Source organism: Trichechus manatus, unplaced genomic scaffold (genome assembly GCF_000243295.1).
Source record: "Trichechus manatus latirostris isolate Lorelei unplaced genomic scaffold, TriManLat1.0 scaffold00084, whole genome shotgun sequence".
NCBI lineage: Eukaryota > Metazoa > Chordata > Mammalia > Sirenia > Trichechidae > Trichechus > Trichechus manatus.
Window position 1 is genome coordinate 50,941 of NW_004444020.1, and position 19,994 is coordinate 70,934.

Here is a 19,994-nt window from a genome sequence, read left to right on the forward strand (position 1 = left end):
ATCAGGCCCTCATAACCACTTGCCAGGGCTACAGCAACAACCCTCAACTGGTCCACATTGTAATCTCAAAGTCGAGTTCTGACCCTTTACATGACCCAGAACACCTTCCACAACACGGCCGTTACTGACTCTTCACCCTCATTTCCCTTCCACCCTTAGACTTTGTACTCTAATAAAATCAAAGTGTATTTCTGTGCTCTCAGTGTATTTCTGTTTAACACAGTGGATTTGGCTCATGCAATTTTCTCTACCTGGATCACTCTCTTCCTCCTTCCCACCTTCTCTCACTAGCTTCTACTCATTTTTCAAATCTCAGCTCAGCATTCATCTCTCCCAGGAAGTACCCTGCATCCTCAGATGAGACTGAGTGTTCCTCCTTTGTTCTCCCATGGGTTTACCACCCAGTATTTAATTGATCCCCCCACTATACTGTGAATGCCTAAGAAGTATATCCTCAGTGTCCTCCTTATTCACCTGTCTAATTTTGTGCCCAGCCCAATAGATGATGGTTGAGCAGAACTCGTTGGTCAACACAATCTGGACAGTATATAGTTCAGTCAGATTTGGTTCACCGAATAAGAAGTGACAAAGAGAACATCCTAAGGTTAAGAATCATTAAAAATGCTCATACCCGCATGGGGGATTAAAAGAAGAATCTTTTAATAATTAATGCTTTTGGCTAAATAATGAATGAGTGAATGAGTTGAAGAGATGATGATGGAGCATATTATATTAATTCATACATCCATTTATCCAACAAACATTATCATGTGCATACTAAGAGCAAGGAGATACAAAGAGTAGTAAGACATAATTTATGCCCTCAAAAAGTAAATGATCTAGCAGAGATACTTTCTGTCTAAATGGATGATTCTCCTGGTTCTGCTCTTTAAGAATGAAATAGTCATCTTTTCTGAAGACCACTGACGACGAAGTAGTCAGCTTATAAAGGAGTCACAGTCTTCCAAAGTACCTTATCAAATGAGTGGTATGAGAAACTGGACTCCTTCAGACCTTTTACTACACCTCCTACTTCCAGTTCAAAGTGGGACTGAGTCAACTAGGGACACAAATACTTTAGTGCTTTTAAAAAATTGTATCGTGTGCCTTTTCTCTTTTCATTCCCAACTCTGAATAATGTTTTAAATATGAATAAACTATATGTGAGATATTTTCTACAAACTTGGTCACCAAACTTTGCTTGTGCAGTTAGTGGGAGGATGTAATTTAATAGCGTTGTTGGGAAAGATGGAAGCCGCCCACACAAACACAGTCCTCCCCCTCTTCATTCCTAAACATTGTATATTCTTTCTTCTCTCCCAAGTATGATGAAGAAGTATGCCTCCCAGCACCAGAACTATTCACCTGGACAACATTAAATTTAAAATTTCTCCCTTGGGCCAGCCTTTCCTGCTCCCCCTGTCCTACATCATCCCTCTAAATAACCCTGGATTAGGAATATGGTATACTGTTTTCCTGATAAGGACTACACACTTTCGTTCAATTTTCAACAACTTCAGTCCTCAGTGTCCCTGAAGTATTCATCATACTTAGTCCCTGTCTTAAGTTCACTCCTTCCTCCCTTAGCCTACATGCCATATTTCTCTCTCTCTCTGTCACCACACTAGGTCTTCTCTTCCTCTTCCTACCTTCGGGTATCCTCTCAGGTTTAGTTCTTGGTCCTCTTCTTGATCTCTCCACCTTGGTGATCTCATTCAGTATTCTTGGCTTCAGCTACTGCTATCTTTCCCTCATTATTATGACCTTCACTTTCTCTCGCCTAAACGATAACAATATTCTTCTCATTGGTTTTCCACTTCCACCTTCTCTCTGCTTCAGCTAATCCCAAATACCACAGTCACTTTATTTTTTCCCCCAAGCATAGCCCTGATTATGTTACTGTCCTGACGAAACATCTTCCAGAACTCCTCATTGGCTACCAGATTGAAATCTGTCTCCATACTCTGGAACCAGACATTCCCTTCATTTCAACCTGAGTTGCTCATGTTGTATCTGTTTTTAGACACTGGGATTCTGTATAAGATTTCTTTTTTGAAAAAGTGTCTAGAACAGTGTTCTCCATATAATTAATGCTCAAATTAAAATACGCAATATGGTAAAAAAGTGGAATGCCTAATTAATCAAATCAAGTCAACAATGTGAAAACAGCCATTTTTTAAATCCTTTTTAAAACAGTATTTGTAATTGATGAATTACCAAAAAAGAGATTATTTCCTTGGGTAGAGAAGGGGACAGGAAGGTACTATATAAATAACTGTTAAGGCAAGCATTCTTATTCGAGAAAATAATTTTCTAATTTACTGATAAAGGGGAGAAATTAGCATATTTCAATTTAGTGAAAAAGGCAAAATTAGCATATTGATAAATAACTACTAAAATTAGTTCCTCACCAAAATCAGAGTAAATTTTTTTTAAACTTTACCTTTTTCAGAAATTATTTATGAATTTAGGAAGTAATTCATTATTCAGTATTTTATGTAGTCAATACTCTATATGTTTTCCTTGATTTTTAGGCACTTTTCTTTGGATATCTGGGTGAATGACTGGATAGCAATTGCACTGATATTTATGCATAAATATTTGTATTATTAGAAAAATTAAAAATAGTTTGGAAAATATCTAAGTGTATCAATGACTTAGTTCCAAATGACAAGAGAAAGTGTTGTATTGACCTTCACTAATATGTAGCATAGTTGTTATAAGATGAATTAAGTTTTGGTTTTGGAGATAATCTTTTCATAGCATCAAAATATTTTCATAGCAAATATTTTAGCATCTTGATTTCCTCTTTCTGAATCTTCAGGGTGATGTTGGCAATCCTGAAATGACTGGGGGTCCCGGACCCAAAGGATTCAGGGGACTAACAGTAAGTGGCCTATAATTCCAGAAGTAATAAATGTTTCTTTGGAAGACTCTGACTTTTTTGTTGTAATAAGAAATATGAATTATTGATCCAACCCAAGGGCGTCTGAAATCCCACTTGCTAGCTGTGTGACCTTCAACACACTTTTTCAGGGTCTGGATTTCTATGACATGGGAGTTGAACTAAGTGACCCCAAGGTTATTTTCAGCTCTAAAAGTCTGAGGTTCCATGAATCTGAACTATTTTAAAGATTTACAGATTGATAACTGGTGGTTCCAAGAAATGTCAGTCCCTTTCAGTTTTTTCTAAAGCACATATTAAAGCCCAGAATATTAACCCTGTGAGTGGAAATAAAACTGCCGTCATTCCACTATGTCTTTGAGGGTTCTTTGATGATTCCCCTATCAATAACCAAGGTCTCTTTAAGGAAGGCTGTTGAGAACTAATTAGCAAAGTGCAGAGTAGATATAATGAGTACTTAAAAAACACAATGCTCAGAGAAGCAGCCATTCGTTTTAAAGCTTGAGCGCAATATCAATGGTCATTATCAGTGTGAAAGAGATGCAATTCACTGAATACTTTCCATCTGGCCGGGTAAATTTCATTAGCATCCATATCCATCACCTGGAGCTTTGGGACTGACATAGCCGACCCATATCTTCTTATGTGTATGAGGAATCATTTTCCTTATTTGATCTATTGCAGATGGGAAGGTTTGTTTTTGTTTTTTAAGATCTCTGTGTGCCCTAGTATATTTGCTTTGCCCGTTAGCTCCAATCCCAGTTTATGCCTAATTTAGATTTAAATACAAAGCCAGTGCCAGAACAATGTCACTAATGAAGAGGCTAAAAGGGAAAAGGATGTTTACCAAGGATTAAGAATGGCTACTTTATATTACAACTAACCAATTTACTTAACTTGAAGAATAGTTAGTCTCTCTAATTTTTATTTATTTATTTATTTTAAAGTCTCATTAAAACTGTAATAGTCCCCATGGATAGAAGATGTGGTGATTAACACATGTTCCTATCTGCAGCTCGGTGTAGGCTTAAAAGGTGAAACGGGATCTCCAGGATCCCAAGGCCCTCCTGGACGAAGAGTAAGTATGCCCATGAAAAAATAAGTAGTGTTTAGTGGTTTCTAGGGTGTTCAATGGAAAGGGCACGGAATTTCAAGTCAGAAGCATTGGGTTCAAGTCCAAGTTCAGTTTCTTGACAGCTGTGTGCTCTTGGGCTAGTCACTGGGTCTCTGAGTTTATCTCTAAAATGGGGATGATATATCCCATCCTAACCAACAAAAAGGAGCCCTGGTGGTGCAGTGGTTAAGCGCTAGGCTGCTAGCCAGAATGTCAGTGGTTCAAACCTACCAGCTGCTCTGCGGGAGAAAGATGTGGCAGTCTGCTTCCTTTAAGATTTACAGCCTTGGAAACACTGTGGGACAGTTCTGCTCTGTCCTATAGGGTTGCTATGAGTTGGAATCAACTTGATGGCAATGGTTTTTTTTTTTTTTTTTTTAACCAGCTCCAAAGGAAGCTGTGAGGATAAGATAATCAAATGTGAACACTCTTTGTGAACTATCAAGTACAATGCAAATATTAGCTGTCACTGTTATTTATTACAGAAGCTTTTAAAATAGGGACGGGACTGCATAAGCTTCCCAAAGTAGTTCAGGTTAAGGTCCATCATGCTAGACAAGTTGATAGGGTTCCCCAAAATGTTAGGCCACTATTGTTCCCTTCCCATCCTCAAAATTGAGACTCGAGAGAGATTCGGAAATATAACCACGACTTTCCAGTATGAGTTCATTACAAGAGAAATGTCACCTCCTCTGGAAGTGTTCCCAGGCAGAGTGGGGCCTGCCTCCCACTGATGAAATTTCCATATCTCTATTTTAGTACTTCTCTTGTTGTTATAATGATTTATTTACATGTCTGTCTCCCCTAATGAGCGTATCCAGGTAAGAACTATATGTTGCCAGCACTGGTGTTTTGTGTAGGAAGCCCAAGGCAGCCTTGCATAAGGAGTAGAAAAACCTTTATTTTGTGCATTGTGCATCAGAAGACATTCTGACTACCCAGAGGGGTCCCTTATCTTGGGACTTTATAAAGAAGACAAAAAATATGGATGGTTTTGTGGATGACTGAATCCACCACAGAATGAGAATCAACTAACTGTAAAGAATACCCTGAGACAATCTTTTCTTTCTTATTGAGCAACTGATGAATGTTATTAGCCATGTGGATGAGAACGTAGTATCTGGGCTAGTTTGGTCCAGTCTGTGTTTATCTCCTGTTCAGATCCTGGAGCTCCTGTTTTTGTTTTCCACATCATCCTGGTCTTGTGCTTGGCCCCTGCTGGTCAGGACTGGATGTGGCTTCTTTGTCTCAGGCCCTTGATCCTCAGCCTTTACTTAATAACTTGCTCAAAGCACAGCCTTTCCGAACATATTCCTCCAAGGTTCTGATCCTCTGTAAAATATGTGCTGCTTATTTTATTTCTTAGCCAGAAAACTTTTCCCCTCTCTGTTTTAGTGGCTCTGCAGGCTTTTCTGTTTTCTGCCTTACCTTACAAAAGGAAGGATAAGATTCTGAATCTTTTAGTGAGATGCAGAAAAGAATGATGCAGCCAATGGGTAGAGTCATGAATATCACAGCAGTTATCTGGTTAACATTATTAGCACACGGGTAATCCTGCATAACCATTTTATAGGCCATGCAAGCATTCAGCAGACACTTAAATGTTTATTGGATGATTAGATGAATGGATGATTGGATGGATGGATGGGTGTTTTTTTGTTTTTGTTTTTGTTTTTTTTTTGCAATCCCTGCAATGTGTCAGCACTCTCCCCATTTCCACCCTTGGTTCCTCATTTCCATTTGTCCCATTTCCCTTCCCCTTCCTGCCTTCTCATATTTGCTTTTGGGCAAATGTTGCCTTTTGGGTCTTGTAGAGTTGATTGTTCTAAGGAGTACCTTCCTCACAGGTGCTATTGTTTACTTTATAGGCCTGTCTACTATTTGGCTGAAAGGAGATCTCAGGGAGTGTCTTCAGTTCCACCTTAGAAGGGTGTCTTAGGGCTATTGTCTCACTGCTTCCTCCAGTCTCTACCAGACCAGTAAGTCTGGTTTTTTTTATGAATTTGGATTTTGTTCTACATTTTTTTCCCACTCTAACTGGGACCTTCTATTATGTTCCTGGTCAGAGGGGTTGGTGGTGGTAGTTAGGCACCATCTGGTTCTTCTGGTCTCAGTCTAGTGGAGGCTGTGGTTCATGTGGGCCATTAGTCCTTTGGATTAATTATTTCCCTGAGTTTTTGATTTTCTTCACTCTCCTTTGCTCCAGACGGGAAGAGACCAATAGTGGTATCTTAGGTGGCCACTCACGAGCTTTTAAGACCCCAGATGCTACTCACCACAGTAGGATGTAGAACATTATCTTTATGAACTATATTATGCCAGTTGACTTAGATGTCCCCCAAGACCATGATCCTTCCTCAGCCTTCAATCCCAGTATCTCTGTCCCATGAGGTGTTTGGTTATGTCTAAGAAGTTTCCATAACTGTGCCCCTTGTGTGCCGTTATATATATGAATACACATGCAGCACATATAAATATGTATACAAAAATATCCACAACCATACCTATATATGCACGCAGGTATACTCCCGTACAACATCCCACACCTATTTAGCATACGTACCTACCTACATATCCACTAGTAAATTATAGTTTGTTATTACTGTTGTTGCAGGATTGTATATGCTGTAGTATTTACCATAGCTGCACTTTATTCTTGCATGCCTCTCAGTGTCTTCCTTTGCTTTACTCAAGTTGTGCTGACTTCCCCCTTTCCCTTCACCAAAATTAACATGTGTCTACAGTCTAGTTAGTGATATTCCCTACCTTCTCCCTCCCATCCCTGGTAACCATCAAAGAATGTTTCTGTGTGTAAACCTTTCTTGATTTTTTTTATAATAGTGGTCTCACACAATATTTGTTCTTTTGTGATTGACTTATTTCACTCAGCATAATGTCCTCCAGCTTTATCCATTTTGTGAGATGTTACGCGGATTCATTATTATTCTTTATTGTTGCATAGCATTCCATTGTGTGTATGTACCACAATTTGTTTATCCATTCATCCGTTGATGGGCACTTAGGTTGTTTCCATCTCTTTGCTATCGTGAATAATGCTTTAGTGAACATAGGTGTGCATATGTCTATTTGTGTGACGGCTCTTATTTCTCTAGGATATATACCTAGGAGTGAAATTGCTGGATCATATGGTATTTCTATTTCTAGCTTTTTAAGAAGCACCATGCCATTTTCCATAGCGATTGTACCATTTTACATTCTCACCAACAGTTTATAAGAGTTCCAATCTCCCCACAGCCTCACCAGCATTTGTTGTTTTTTGAGTTTTTTGATGGGTGCCATTATCGCTGAGGTGAGATGGTATCTCATTGTAGTTTTGACTTGCATATCCCTAGTGGCTAATGATCTCGAGCGTCTCTTCACATGTTTGTTAGCCACCTGAACGTCTTCTTTGGAGAAGTGTCTGTTCATGTCTTTGCCCGTTTTTTAATTGGATTGTTTGTCTAATTGTTGTTGAGGTGTTGGAGTTTTCTATCAGTTTTAGAGATTAGACCCTTGTGGGTTATGTTGTTGCCAATTTTTTTTTCCAGTCTGTAGGTTCTATTTTTACTCTGTTGGAGAAGTCTTTTGATGAACATAAGTATTTAATTTTTAGGAGATTCCAGTTATCTAATTTATCTTCTGTTATTTGTGCACATTTAGGTATGATTGTAGTCTATTTATACCATAAAGTAGGACCCCTGGCTTTGTCCCTATTTTTTCTTCCATGAACTTTATAGTTTTAAGTTTTACATTTAGATCTTTGATCCATTTTGAGTTCGTTTTTGTGTATGGTGTGAGGTACGGGTCCTGTTTCATTTTTCTGCAAATGGATATCCAGTTTTAATGGCATCATTTGTTAAAGAGAGTATCTCTTCCCCATTTAATGGATTTTGACCTATTGTGAAAGATAAACTGTCCATAGGTGGATGGATTTCTTTGTGTATTCTCAGTTCTGTTCCATTGGTCTATATGTCTGTCGATGTACCAGTACCAGGCTGTTTTGACTACTGTGGTTGCATAGTAGGTTCTGAGTTCGGGAAGTGTGAGTTCTCCTACTTTGTTCTTCTTTAGTAATGCTTTATTTATCCAGGACCTCTTTCCTTTCCATATTAAGTTGGAGAACAGAGGTTCTTTAACTGACATCCATGGTTGAGCTTCTGGGAGTCAGTGAAATTGTATGTTAAAACATATCTGAGTATGAGCATGTAATAGCATTTTTCTGAAGAGAACATCCTATCTTCTGTCAGTTCCCCAAAGGGGTCTATGTATAGCACTGTCTCTGTTCCCTAATGCTGCCATAACACAAATACCACAAGGAGGTGGCTTTAAAGAACAGAAATTTCTTTTCTCACACTTCTGGAGGCTAAAAGTTCAAATCAGCATCGCCACTGTGTCAGTTCCTTCCTTGTAGGTAGTCACAGGCATTCTTGGGTTCCTTGGCTTGTTGACTACCCTCCCATAATGTCTGTCTTTCCCTGTGGGTGGTGTGTGTGTACGTGTGTGTGTCTGTGTCTTGCTGAGACAGCTTTCACCAAAGCCTTATGCAACAAAGAGATTTTTATTGCAACATATTAGAAAACAAAACGGGAAATTGGCTGCAAGCACTCAGGCTATAAACAGACCAAAATCCGAAGAAGTACAAGCTATATGTGCTTTTTATACAGTTTTGACAGGTGCTGATTCCTTATAAGTAAGGGTCTTTTAACATGCCCTTACAATCATTGAAACACGTACTTATGAGTAAATTACTTACAGACTATGATTGGTTAAAGTAAAGACAAAGAACTAAGATCATGATTGGGTGAACTTTTCTTGTTTTTCTTGTCTAACAATTTGGTCTCTTGGCTCAGGGATCCAGGGTCTGTCATATGATGATTGTTTTGTATTTATGTCAGCTATGTGTGATGTTACTTGCTTCCTGTGTAAATTGTTATTTAGTTTTGGTATGCACATCCACTGTCCATTAAACCGGTTAGAGCACTCTGTTCTACTCCTTTGATGTAGTTTCCTATTGTTTTAAGCTTTTCAGATTCTAACAGACAAGTTGGCCTTTTGTGGTTATGGCCTGCTATGGTTAGGTTAACCAGTTATCAGTCTAACTAATCTGCTCTTTTTATAACTCAGAAGTGATTAGATTTAGAACCCACCTTACTCAGATATGATCTTATTAACATAACATAGAAAACTCTATTTCCAAACAAGATTACATCCACAGGCATAAGGGTTAGGATTCCAACACATATTCTGGGGAGGATACAATTTAATCCATTACAACTACCACATTAAGAACCATTGCCTATAAGAAGGCTGATCCTGATAAAAGGAAGTAAGAAGAGAACACAAGAAAAACTCAAGTTACCAAGATAAAAGGACTTACTTCTTTTAGGAAGCCTTTTCTAATTTATCTCGTCCAATTATTTGTATTCCTTTATTCCATAACCTCTCGGGCATTTATGAGCTTAATATATATGCTCTTCTTTGGTGCCATGTCCATTTTACTACGTAATTGTCTTTGCATCTTTCACATATGTAGAGGTTTATATCTTACCTCCTGCATTTTAAATTCCTTGATTTGTAATATGCTGTATCTCTGAATTTCCACTAAAGCCCCTTCCTTAGCACCATTCTATGGAAAGTCTGCTGTTTACAGTCTAAGATTTTAAGCTTTCTTATGAGAAATGCCTCCTTCTAAGTATTGCATCGTTAGTAAAAATATCTCTAAGAGATAGTTTTTGCTTCTTTACTTCACCTCACCTTAGAAAAATAATTCAGTTCCCTCTGGGTTGACATTGGCTTAATTGATCTAACACTGAACCAAAAACGCTTACACTCTTAATATAAATGGGAAAAGTGCATTGTAAACTGAGTTCAGGAATACTTATGGGTTTTTGTTTTCTTCCTCTAGACTCGGGTTTACATATCAATAACTTGCTTTGTTTTTGTTTTCCTAGGGACCTAAAGGCATGGCTGCGCAGCCTGAACTTTCTGTATGTTTCTCCTTATTCGTTATGGTAAACCCACCAGTCCACTGGGAAGTAAACAGGGCCACTCAGAGGTCTCTGTGCTCATGTTTCTTGTCTGTCTTTTCTTATTTACAGCAGTGTGCTCTGATCCAGTTCCTGCGGGAGCACAGTGGTGAGTATCTGTCTGAGTGTCATGGAACAAGAGCATCTGCCATAGGTGTGGATATTTAGGGTATTTCCAAGAGGGTATTTCCAAGACATCAAGGGTGGGAGACAAAGAGATATGTGGTAAATAAATGATACATGCTTTTGCTCAAGAAGTGTGATTCACAGAGGGAGAGAAACCACGCATATGTGAAGCAATTAGAGACCAACTCTAAAGATGTGTGGATTAGCTCACACTAATATAACAGTTGAAGCCCTGGTGGCGTAGCGGTTAAGACCTGTGGCTGCTAACCAAAAGGTTAGCAGTTCAAATCTACCAGCTGCTCGTTGAAAACCCTTTGGGGCAGTTCTACTCTGTCCTGTAGGGTCACTATGAGTCGGAATCAACTCGACAGCCATGGGTTTGGGTTTGGTTTTGGGTTAACATAACAATTATGTGTGAAAGACTGAGTGGTCGTGAAGGTAACTGCATGAACATGGGGGCTTAGAGTTGGTTGGTAGTTAGATGGTTAGTTAAGGAAAGCTGCTTAAAACAAACAACAAACCCATTGCCGTCAAGTCCATTCCAACTCAAGGTGACCCCATATGTTACAGAGTATAACTGCTCCATGGGGTTTTCTTGGGTGCAGTCTTTATGAAAACAGATTGCCAGGCCTTTCTTCCATGGTGCTGCTGGGTGGATTCAAACATCCTTTAGGTTAGTAGCTGAGTGCAAATCTTTGTGCCACCCAGGGACCTAACGAAGGCTGCTTGGAGGGAGATAATTGAGTCTGGTTATGGGAAAGTTATGGGGGAGCAACAAGAAAATAGTTTCAGCAAAGGAATAAAGAAAGCAAGAGATAAATAGGGACGTTGTCTTTGGTTATGAAGAAGGGGGGAAATGAGGTAGTAAAGGCACAGTGATTTCATTTCTGAAAATGTACCCTAAGGAAATAATGCAAATGAAGGAAAAACTTACATGTAAAGGTGTTTATTGAAGTACTGTTCATTAGAACCAAATGATTATAGATTTAGATTATTTAGAATTATCACCAGGCTATGGTGCATCATCTTCTTGATGAAATATTAAGCAGATGTGTTTTTTATGGAGATTCAGTCAGAATATGGAAAAATATTGGCATTAAAAAGCAGAAAATTAAATTAAATCCTAGTATGATTACATTTAGCTAAATATATGTGACGTAGAAATCAGTACTAGAACCAAAATGGAAAAAATGTAAAAATTTGTTGTGTTAGGGTGGCGGAATTTTAGGTGATTCATCTTCTTATGTTTCCATAACATTAATAATAATGCTTCTACAATCACACTCAGAAGAACATAAAAAGGAGAAGATCCAAGAAGCTTTACTGGGGAGAATGGATAAAGAAGTAGTGAGTACAAGTGTGCAGCAAGGAAATGACAATAAAAAATAAGTTTATAGTTAAATGTAAGACTAGAGGGGGAGAGGCTTGGTATCACTGTAGACGAGTAGGTAGAGGAAGAATTGGTAGCAATCAGTTGGTAGGAAAAGATGATGAGTTTTAGAGATAGCCAATAGTTGAATAGGCCCTAAATTAAAATGACCTACAGCAGCTAATTAAATATGGCAATAATAAAAGTGCAGGAGTCCCTGGGTGGCACAAATGGTTAAGCACTTGGCTGCTAACTGAAGGGTTGGAGGTTTGACTATACCCAGAAGCACCTCAAAAGAAGGCCCTGGCTATCTGTTTCCAAAGAATCAGCCATTGAAAACCTTACTGATCACAGTTCCACTCTGAAATGTGTAGGTTCGCCATGAGTCAGAGTCGACTCAATGGCAAATGGTTTGGTTTTTTTAATGAAGGTGCAGTCAGGGAAGGAGACTCAGATGTCCAAGTCACTCAGGGTTGGATTAACCAGTAAGCAAGGTATCCTCGGGCTTACAGTAAGGTACGCACAGGCTTAATTGTGTTTACTTACTAATACATAGTGCACGTTTTCACATGGGTTTCACCACATCTTTGATGAAATTGCACACTACGGTTAGTAAGTAAGCACAATTAAGCTGGTGTGTACCTTGCTTATTGGGTAATCTGCCCCTGAAGCCACTCAAGTGCCCATGGTTTTTAAAACCACTGGATGGATGAGGTTCCTAAGTTTTTCAAATCAGACAGTCAGAAACAGAAACTATAGGGATGCACCCAGGAAGACGCCTTGACAAAAGGAACAGGGCCAAGGTGCAGAAAAATAGCAGCCCAGAGATGGGAAATTCCCGCTAAATGCAGGCAACTTGAAAGGAAACAAGAAGAAGCCAATGGAGAGAAGTTTCAAAGGAAGAGGATATGTGTGAAGGCCATTGCTTGAGAGGTAAAATGCCCTTCAGCACCCACAAGGAGGTGAAACTGGGACCACAAGGAGTGGAGACAGGGGAGAGCAATGGTAGGAGAGATGAGTGTGGTGATCAGACTCCCTCGTGGTGTTGCCAGTCTTCTCAGAGAAATCAGGATGTCTTCTCAAGAAAGACAGAAGGTAGATGGAAGGGGCTGGGGAGGTAAGGATCGGCCCTTGGAGGGTTTGGGATTTGGAGGGAGATGTTTTCCAACGCTGAATGAAGAGTTAGCCAGGAAATTAAGGGGGCAGGGGAGAGTGGGCAGGTTCTATAAACAGACTCGATGCTGATTGGACAGCATGGAATTCCAGACCTGACCTCAAAATGGAGATAAGGATGTGGGTGATAGACCTTTAAAACTAATTTAAACAGCCTCACTTCATAAATGAGGCTGGCAAGCTTGGACCCCTGGTCTAGTACTGTTGGCACTTCAATTCTGCAGCAGCTCTCTGCCACACAGAGCTAAGAGTCTGTGTCCTGAGCTGGTGGCTGGGATGCTCCCCTAAGTTTAAAATTAAAAAATCCAAGAGGAATAGGGAGAGAAAGGGGGTGGTTGAGAATAAAAGAGGAGGGCCTGATGGGCTATAGTTTTGGAGGGAGAGGCATTAGGAAATAGGATATTTTAGAAAAAATATAATCAGGAAAACACACTCACTTAAAAGAGGTCAAGTGATTTACCCAAGGACACCTCAGTTTTGTCAAACTCAGCCCCAGGCAGGTGTGTCTACTTCCAGAGCCTGTGCTTCTGTCTTAGTCATCCAGTGCTGCTACAACAGAAATACCACAAGCGGATGGCTTTAACAAAGAGAAATTTATTTCTTCACAGTAAAGTAGGCTAAAAGTCCAAATTCAGGGCATCAGCTCCAGGGGAAGGCTTTCTCTCTCTGTCAGCCTTTTCATCAGTGTTCCCCCGGACTAGGAGCTTCTCTGTGCCACCAGGACCCCGGTCCAAAGGACACGCTCTGCTCTCAGTACTGCTTTCTTGATGGTATAACGTCCCCCTGTCTCTCTGCTCACTTCTGTCTTTTATATCTCAAGACATTGCCTCAGGATACAATCCAATCTTGTAGAATGGCCTGTTTTACTAACACAACTGCCACCCATCCTCCCTCATTAACATCATAGAGGCAGGATTTACAACATTTAGGAAAACCACACAATACCAGGAATCATGGCCCAGCCAAATTGGTACACATATTTTTGGGGGGACATAATTCAAACCATGACAGTTTCTAACCTCAGAGCTGAGTTGGAAGTTAACATGTGAGAGTTCTCAGCCAGAGTAAAGGGCCTTGAGACACAGAGGAAGCAGTGGGCTCTGCGGGCGTCTGCTGACAGTTAACATCTCAGTGGCCACAGGATTAAAAGAACCGATTGCCTTCAAGTCGATTCTGACTCAGAGCGACCTAGTGACCCTATGCGTTTTCAATGGCTAATTTGTCAGAAATAGATCACCAAGGCCTTTCTTCCAAGGCAACTCTGGATGGACTCGAACTGCCAACCTTTAGGTTAGCAACCAAGTGCATTAACTGTTTGCACCACCCAGGGACTCTTAGCCACAGATTAAATCAAACAAAAGGTTTGCTGTGAGACATGGGCTGGCAGGCTGGAAGGCCAGTTTGTTGCCAGTGCTAATAAAAACTTTTATTATATTGGAATGACTCATTCGTTTCCTAGGAATTGAGTAAAATGAACATGGACATTGTCAGGCCTGTGTCTTCTCGAAGATTTACCAACATTTCTCCCCTGATTAGTCTCAGGCTTCGAGTAAATCACTTAGAGAAACCAGATGCTGTTTTGCTCAGGAGGAACCCTTGGGGGCTTTTCCCTCTTCTCTGTGTGGGTATGGAGGTCACTCAACAGAGGAGCTATATTGTGCAGCAGAGATAAAGTTCATCTGGAAATCCTTATGGTTTTTCAAGAAAATAGATTCCCAAGGTGTTCATTAGGGAAGAAAATAAGACCCCATATTTTAGCCTCGTGTTCCTGAACGACTCTCAGAAGGCTATGAGTGGAGAGACAAAACATTGAATTTTAGCTGTCTTGCCATTTAATCAGAGGCTCACCTCTTCTGTTTCCAAGACAAGCGATCAATGTTTCCGATTTCAAGCAAAGTTCTGCTGAAGTTGGCTGGCAGTGGCTCACAAGGGGAACAGGTCAAGAAGGTTCACAATTTAAAAGCATTCTCAGTCCTTTAACCTGGACTGCTGTAATTTAGGATTTGCCTCATTTGCTATTAGAGGCAAACCAAATATTAAGCTTTGTTGAAATTTTATTTTTTGAATTATTTTTAGTTTGTGTTTCAAAAATGTAACTGACTCTTCTCTCTTTCTCTCTCCTTTTTGTAGCTTGTTGGAAAGGTGAGTATTCTTACCATACTGTGTTTCTTGCTGAAGTAAGTATGGCTTTCTGACAAGAACCCTTTGAAAGAAACCCTTACCTCGTCTAGAAGAAAGACTTCTTTATTCTCTGTGAACACAGCTGTCTTTTGAATATAACTGTTAATGTCATTGTTTGTTTACGTCTCAACCTGATGGTGAAAGCCAGTGGTGACCCCCAGTCCCTGACCTCTTTACACTGTGGTGTTTTCTATTTCCTGCCATGGTTTACAACTCAGTTTCTTTACAGAAGAGGCCTTGTGTTACTGGGAATTCAGTGAACAGGATTCTTGATGACTGGTCCTCATTCAGTTGCTCTGTTTGCTGCTGAACCCATTGACACTGGCTTCTTGGATAACTGATGTTTCCTTTCCTCCCTGGAACCTCTGTTTACACCTTTCATCTCACCAAGTGTCAACCACTCGTAAACCTTACCCTGCCCATGATGGTCTCCCCAGGGGCTAGACTGCAGTGTTGCATGGTGCCCTAGATGTTTTGGATGGCATGGCTATTGAAGCTGGTTATGTCAATTTCAAGAGCTCCTGGTCTCCTAGAGGCCTGTGAATTAAACCCTCAGGGTCTTGTAGCTTGTTCCGAAGTATGGAGCCATTCACTTTAATTAAGGAATTAAAAAAAAAAAAAAGCTCAATGAAAAACTTCATGGATTTGAATTTATCAGGTAACCTGCTGGCCACCAAGGAACCTGTTGCCATTCTGACTCATAGCGACTCCATAGGACAGAGTAGAACTGCCCCATAGGGTTTCTAAGGCTGTAATCTTTACGGAAGCAGATAACCAGGTTTTTTCTCTCGTGGAGTGGCTGGTGGGTTCAAAAGGCCGACCTTTTGGTTAACAGCTGAGCACTTAACCACTATGCCACCAGGGCTCCTTGACACTGGGGTAGCAGGAGAATAAAAGCAAATAGGATTAAGTTCTTCCCTTCTAGGAGAACCTGTGATGATAAGTCAGTCTCAAAGATGCTTGTCTCCCACTTCACCAGTTATTTTTAATGGTGGTCTAAGAAATAAGGAATACTTCGTTCTCCTTACTCTACTGTTCAGTATTCATTTTACATTTTTACATATACCTACAGTAAAATTTCTTGATTCAAAACACATCAATAATTCCTCTCTACTTCTATTACTGAGAGCAGTGGTTGAGGTATGGGAGATTTTGAGTTTAAGGTGCTTTGGGACTTCACTAGTTTGTGGGTAATAGAACAGACTGCATATATGAGGTGCTTTTTTTTTTAAAAAAAAAATCTTTTTTCTCTTCCTGTGTTCAGAGTTTAAACAAGTTAGGTTATGTTAGGTTCAATATGATACACAGGTCAGATTCTCTATGAAGTGCTTAAAGTTCGGTTGTCATAAGACTATTAGCGTAGAGTTAGGAATTGCAGACAGTCCCATTTTTATGATAGATCATGGCTCCCTTCCTCCTGGAATGAAACCATGGCTTTCCTTCAACAGCTGGCTTTCATGAAGCCTCCCGAGATAATCCCTGGTTGTAAATAGCCTCTTAGTCCCTTGAATCCTCATCCAGAGGCCCAACCACTCTACACCTTATATTATAATGATCCTCCCCAATTTAAGTTCCCTGAGGGCCGACTTGCTTTTGACTCATATTTGCAATATCTCACGGTGTGTGTCACTCTGTGTTTCATATGGTAAATACTCAGTAAACATTTGTTGCATAAGTAGATAAACATCTTCCAGCTGACTACCACTTCGTTTCTGAAGATTTTTGGAGGAAGTGGATTTTCCAAATTCCCCCAATAAAATATAATTTCCCTTTTTCTTTTTTAAAATTTACACACAGTAAAATCCACATTTTGTGTGTGTGCATAGGTCTGAGTTTTAACACATGCCTAGATTTATGTAACCACCACCCCAGTCAGGATACAGATCTGTTCCACCAGCCCCAAAGTCCCTGCAATTTCCCATTATATAGCCAAATGCCAAGCTCTGCACTTAACGTAACAGCTTCAAGTTTACAAAACAGATTCCTTTCCTTCCTTTGTACATGGGAACCTCTAGTTCTAGAACTGGATGAAACGCTTGGATTTTCCTAGACTTTGGTGCGAGCTCAATGGGAGATCTGGGAGAGGCTTTGATCTATTGAAATAACTTGATACTTCTACTTTTCATTTTTGTAGAAAGGTGTCCAGTGTATCCAACAGAGCTGGTATTTGCCCTGGACCAGTCCTACGACATCACAGAACAGAGCTTTAATAAAACAAGGGACATCATCACTTCCATTGTCAATGACTTGAAGATCAGGAAAAATAATTGTCCTGTGGGAGCAAGAGTTGTTGTGGTTTCCTATGACTCAGACACCAGCTATCTCATCCGTTGGTCCGACTATCATAGCAAGAAGCAACTCCTCCAACTTCTTTCTCGAGTAAAATATCGAATCCCCGCACAGGCCCAAGACATTGGCCATGCGATGAGGTTTGTGGCCCGGAATGTATTCAAGCAGACATATGCAGGAGCCAATGTGAGGAGAGTTGCTGTGTTTTTTAGCGTTGGCCAAGCAGCCAGCAAGTCGCCCATCTTCACAGCCACCATGGAGTTTAGCGCCCTTGATATCAGTCCAACAGTCTTCACTTTTAATGGAAGAGTTTTCCTTGATGAGGCTTTTGGGGTAAGAACTTTCCTTGGCAATTTCTTTATTTTTAAGGGCGTGGTATTGGTAGGGAAGGATGGGACTAGGGGGAGATATGGGGCCTTTTGATCACCTTTTCAGTTTTTATAGCTGTATTGTTGCCAAACCAAAGAATCCATTGCCATCGAGTCAATTCTGACTCATGGGGACCTCAGTTGTGTTAGAGTAGAAGTGCACTCTGTAGGGTTCTCAATGACTTTAATCTTACAGAAGTAGATCACTAGGCCTTCCTTTCGTGGCACAGCTAGGTAGATTTGAACTGCCAACCTGTTAGTAGCCGAACACAAGCCGTTGTGCCGCCCAGGGACCTTGAATTGATGCCAAACAAAAACCAAACTCGTTGCCATCCGGGTGATTCCGACTCATAGCAACCCTATAGGACAGAGTAGAACTGCCCCATAGAGTTTCCAAGAAACGGCTGGTGGGTTCAAACTGCCAACACTTTGGTTAGCAGCCAAGCTCTTAACCACTATACCACCAGGGTCCATGGACTACAATAGCTAATAATAAGAGTGGTTAATAATAATAGCAGCCACAATTGCTCAGCTCCTGCCTGTACAAGGAACTATCCCAAGAGCTCTACATACATGTCATATATCCTCACAACCCTCTGAACTGAATGCAGTTATCTCCATTTCACAGATGAGGAAACTGAGACCCAGAGAGTTCAAGTGACTCATCCAATTTTGCACAGTTAGTAAGTGGCTAAATCAAGATCCAAACTCAGGTTGGTCTTGTATAAAGGGCCACGAATGGGGTGCTCTGCCAGCCCTCTGCTGACCTGGTCTCAGATTTGTCAACTGCTTGCTGTAGCTCATTAACAAGTTGGCCTTATCATGCAATAGGTGAAGTTCAGGAGATCTTTGAGCCGCTGAAGTTGTGCAAAACATTTGGTGTATATGAACATTTTTCCCAAAAGAGGGCCCTCTGCTTTTTAGACCCACAGATTCTTAATGGGATCTATGCTCTCCTTCCCCCACAAAAAAGTTAAGAATCTCTCCATCTACTATTATAATCTGATTACCCATGAAATACATGCCCCTGGAGCTGGCCAAAGCCCTCATGTTATCCAAGGAGTTATAAAGATCAATTTTCATACTAAGACGTATTTTTCTTCTGTAAAAAGAAGAAAATGCCCTCTAAAGCATGGGGAGAATTAATCTGCTCCCGACACATTCAAAAAATTGTTTGGAAACAGGTACCACAGGGAGAGTCACAATAGAGCCCGACAAAAAGGATTGTAGAAAGTCTCGTGGTTTTCAGTTTCTCTTTGAAATGTTTCTGCCTCCCTGATTTTGCTCCCTGGAGAAACAAATGGCATTTGAGCTCTGAGCGCTGCATCAAATTACAGAATAGGCAAAGGCTGAATAGGGTATCAAGTTCAATCCCTTATTTGTTGGACCATGCCAAAACTCCTCTGAATCATAAATGGAAAAGAGCCTCCAGCCACTCTTGGTTAATAAATACTTTTTAATTTGCACCATCTCTCTGCAGAGTAACTGACCTAAGAAGCTGTCCACTTCTTCCGACCTCTGCTGTTGACAGATAATAACACCACACATTGGTTCTGGTCATGGATCATGCTTGAACAACGCTCCCTTTAATCATTTTTTATGCATCACTGTCACTATGCTCTTCTCCACTCAGGATCTCCTCCTCACCCGGCCTGGCCTCTCTCCTCTTTCTCTTCTCCATCCTCTTCATCAAGTGCTTGCTGCCTGGGCCCTGAACGCATGAAGCTTACCACCCTTGGGGACTAAGAGTGTCTGTTTCCCCACATACTTACCAACACTGGACTTTATCTATCATGCTTTTTAAATTTTTGCCGACCTGATGGATAAATAAGAGCATCCTACTGTTGTCTTTTTTTTTTTTTTTATTGTACTTCAGGTGAAGGCTTACAGAACAAATAGTTTCTTATGAAACAGTAGTACACATATTGTTTTATGACATTGGTTAACAACCCCACAACATGTCAACCCTCTAAATTCTCAACCTTTTTTTTTTTTGGTGAAAATACACATAGCCAAAGATACACCATTTCAAAAATTTCTACATGCACAGTTCAGTGACATTGACTACGCTCTTCCAATTGTGCTGTTATTCTCACTTAAGATGAAGACTTACAGAACAAAAGTTTCTCATTTAACAGTTACTACAAATGTTGCCCGATGACAACGGTTAACAATCTCACAACACATCAGCAATATCCTTACTCAGCCTTGGGTTCCCTATCACCAGCTTCCTTGTCCCCTTCTGCCTTCTGGCCCTTGTCACTGGACTACTGTACCTCGTTAGTCTCACTTGGTTTTACGGGGCTGTCGACTCCCAGGCTGAACGGTGAACCTTGGAGATAACTTCACCACTGAGCTAAAAGGGTGTCTGGGGGCCATACTCTGGGGGTTTAACCTACTGTTGTTGTTTTGATCCACATTTCTTTGTGAGGTTAAACATTTT

General features: G+C 40.4%; 1 protein-coding gene across 1 annotated transcript in view; it reads left to right on the top strand.

Moving 5' to 3' along the window:
• LOC105756545 (collagen alpha-5(VI) chain) overlaps positions 1-19,994 on the top strand; it is a 111,931-nt gene that overhangs the window by 49,303 nt on the left and 42,634 nt on the right. Inside the window, 6 exon segments of the mRNA XM_023736027.1 lie at positions 2,825-2,887; positions 3,921-3,983; positions 9,971-10,006; positions 10,118-10,154; positions 14,844-14,855; positions 17,029-17,516. Of these exon segments, the coding sequence (XP_023591795.1) occupies positions 2,825-2,887; positions 3,921-3,983; positions 9,971-10,006; positions 10,118-10,154; positions 14,844-14,855; positions 17,029-17,516 (699 nt within the window).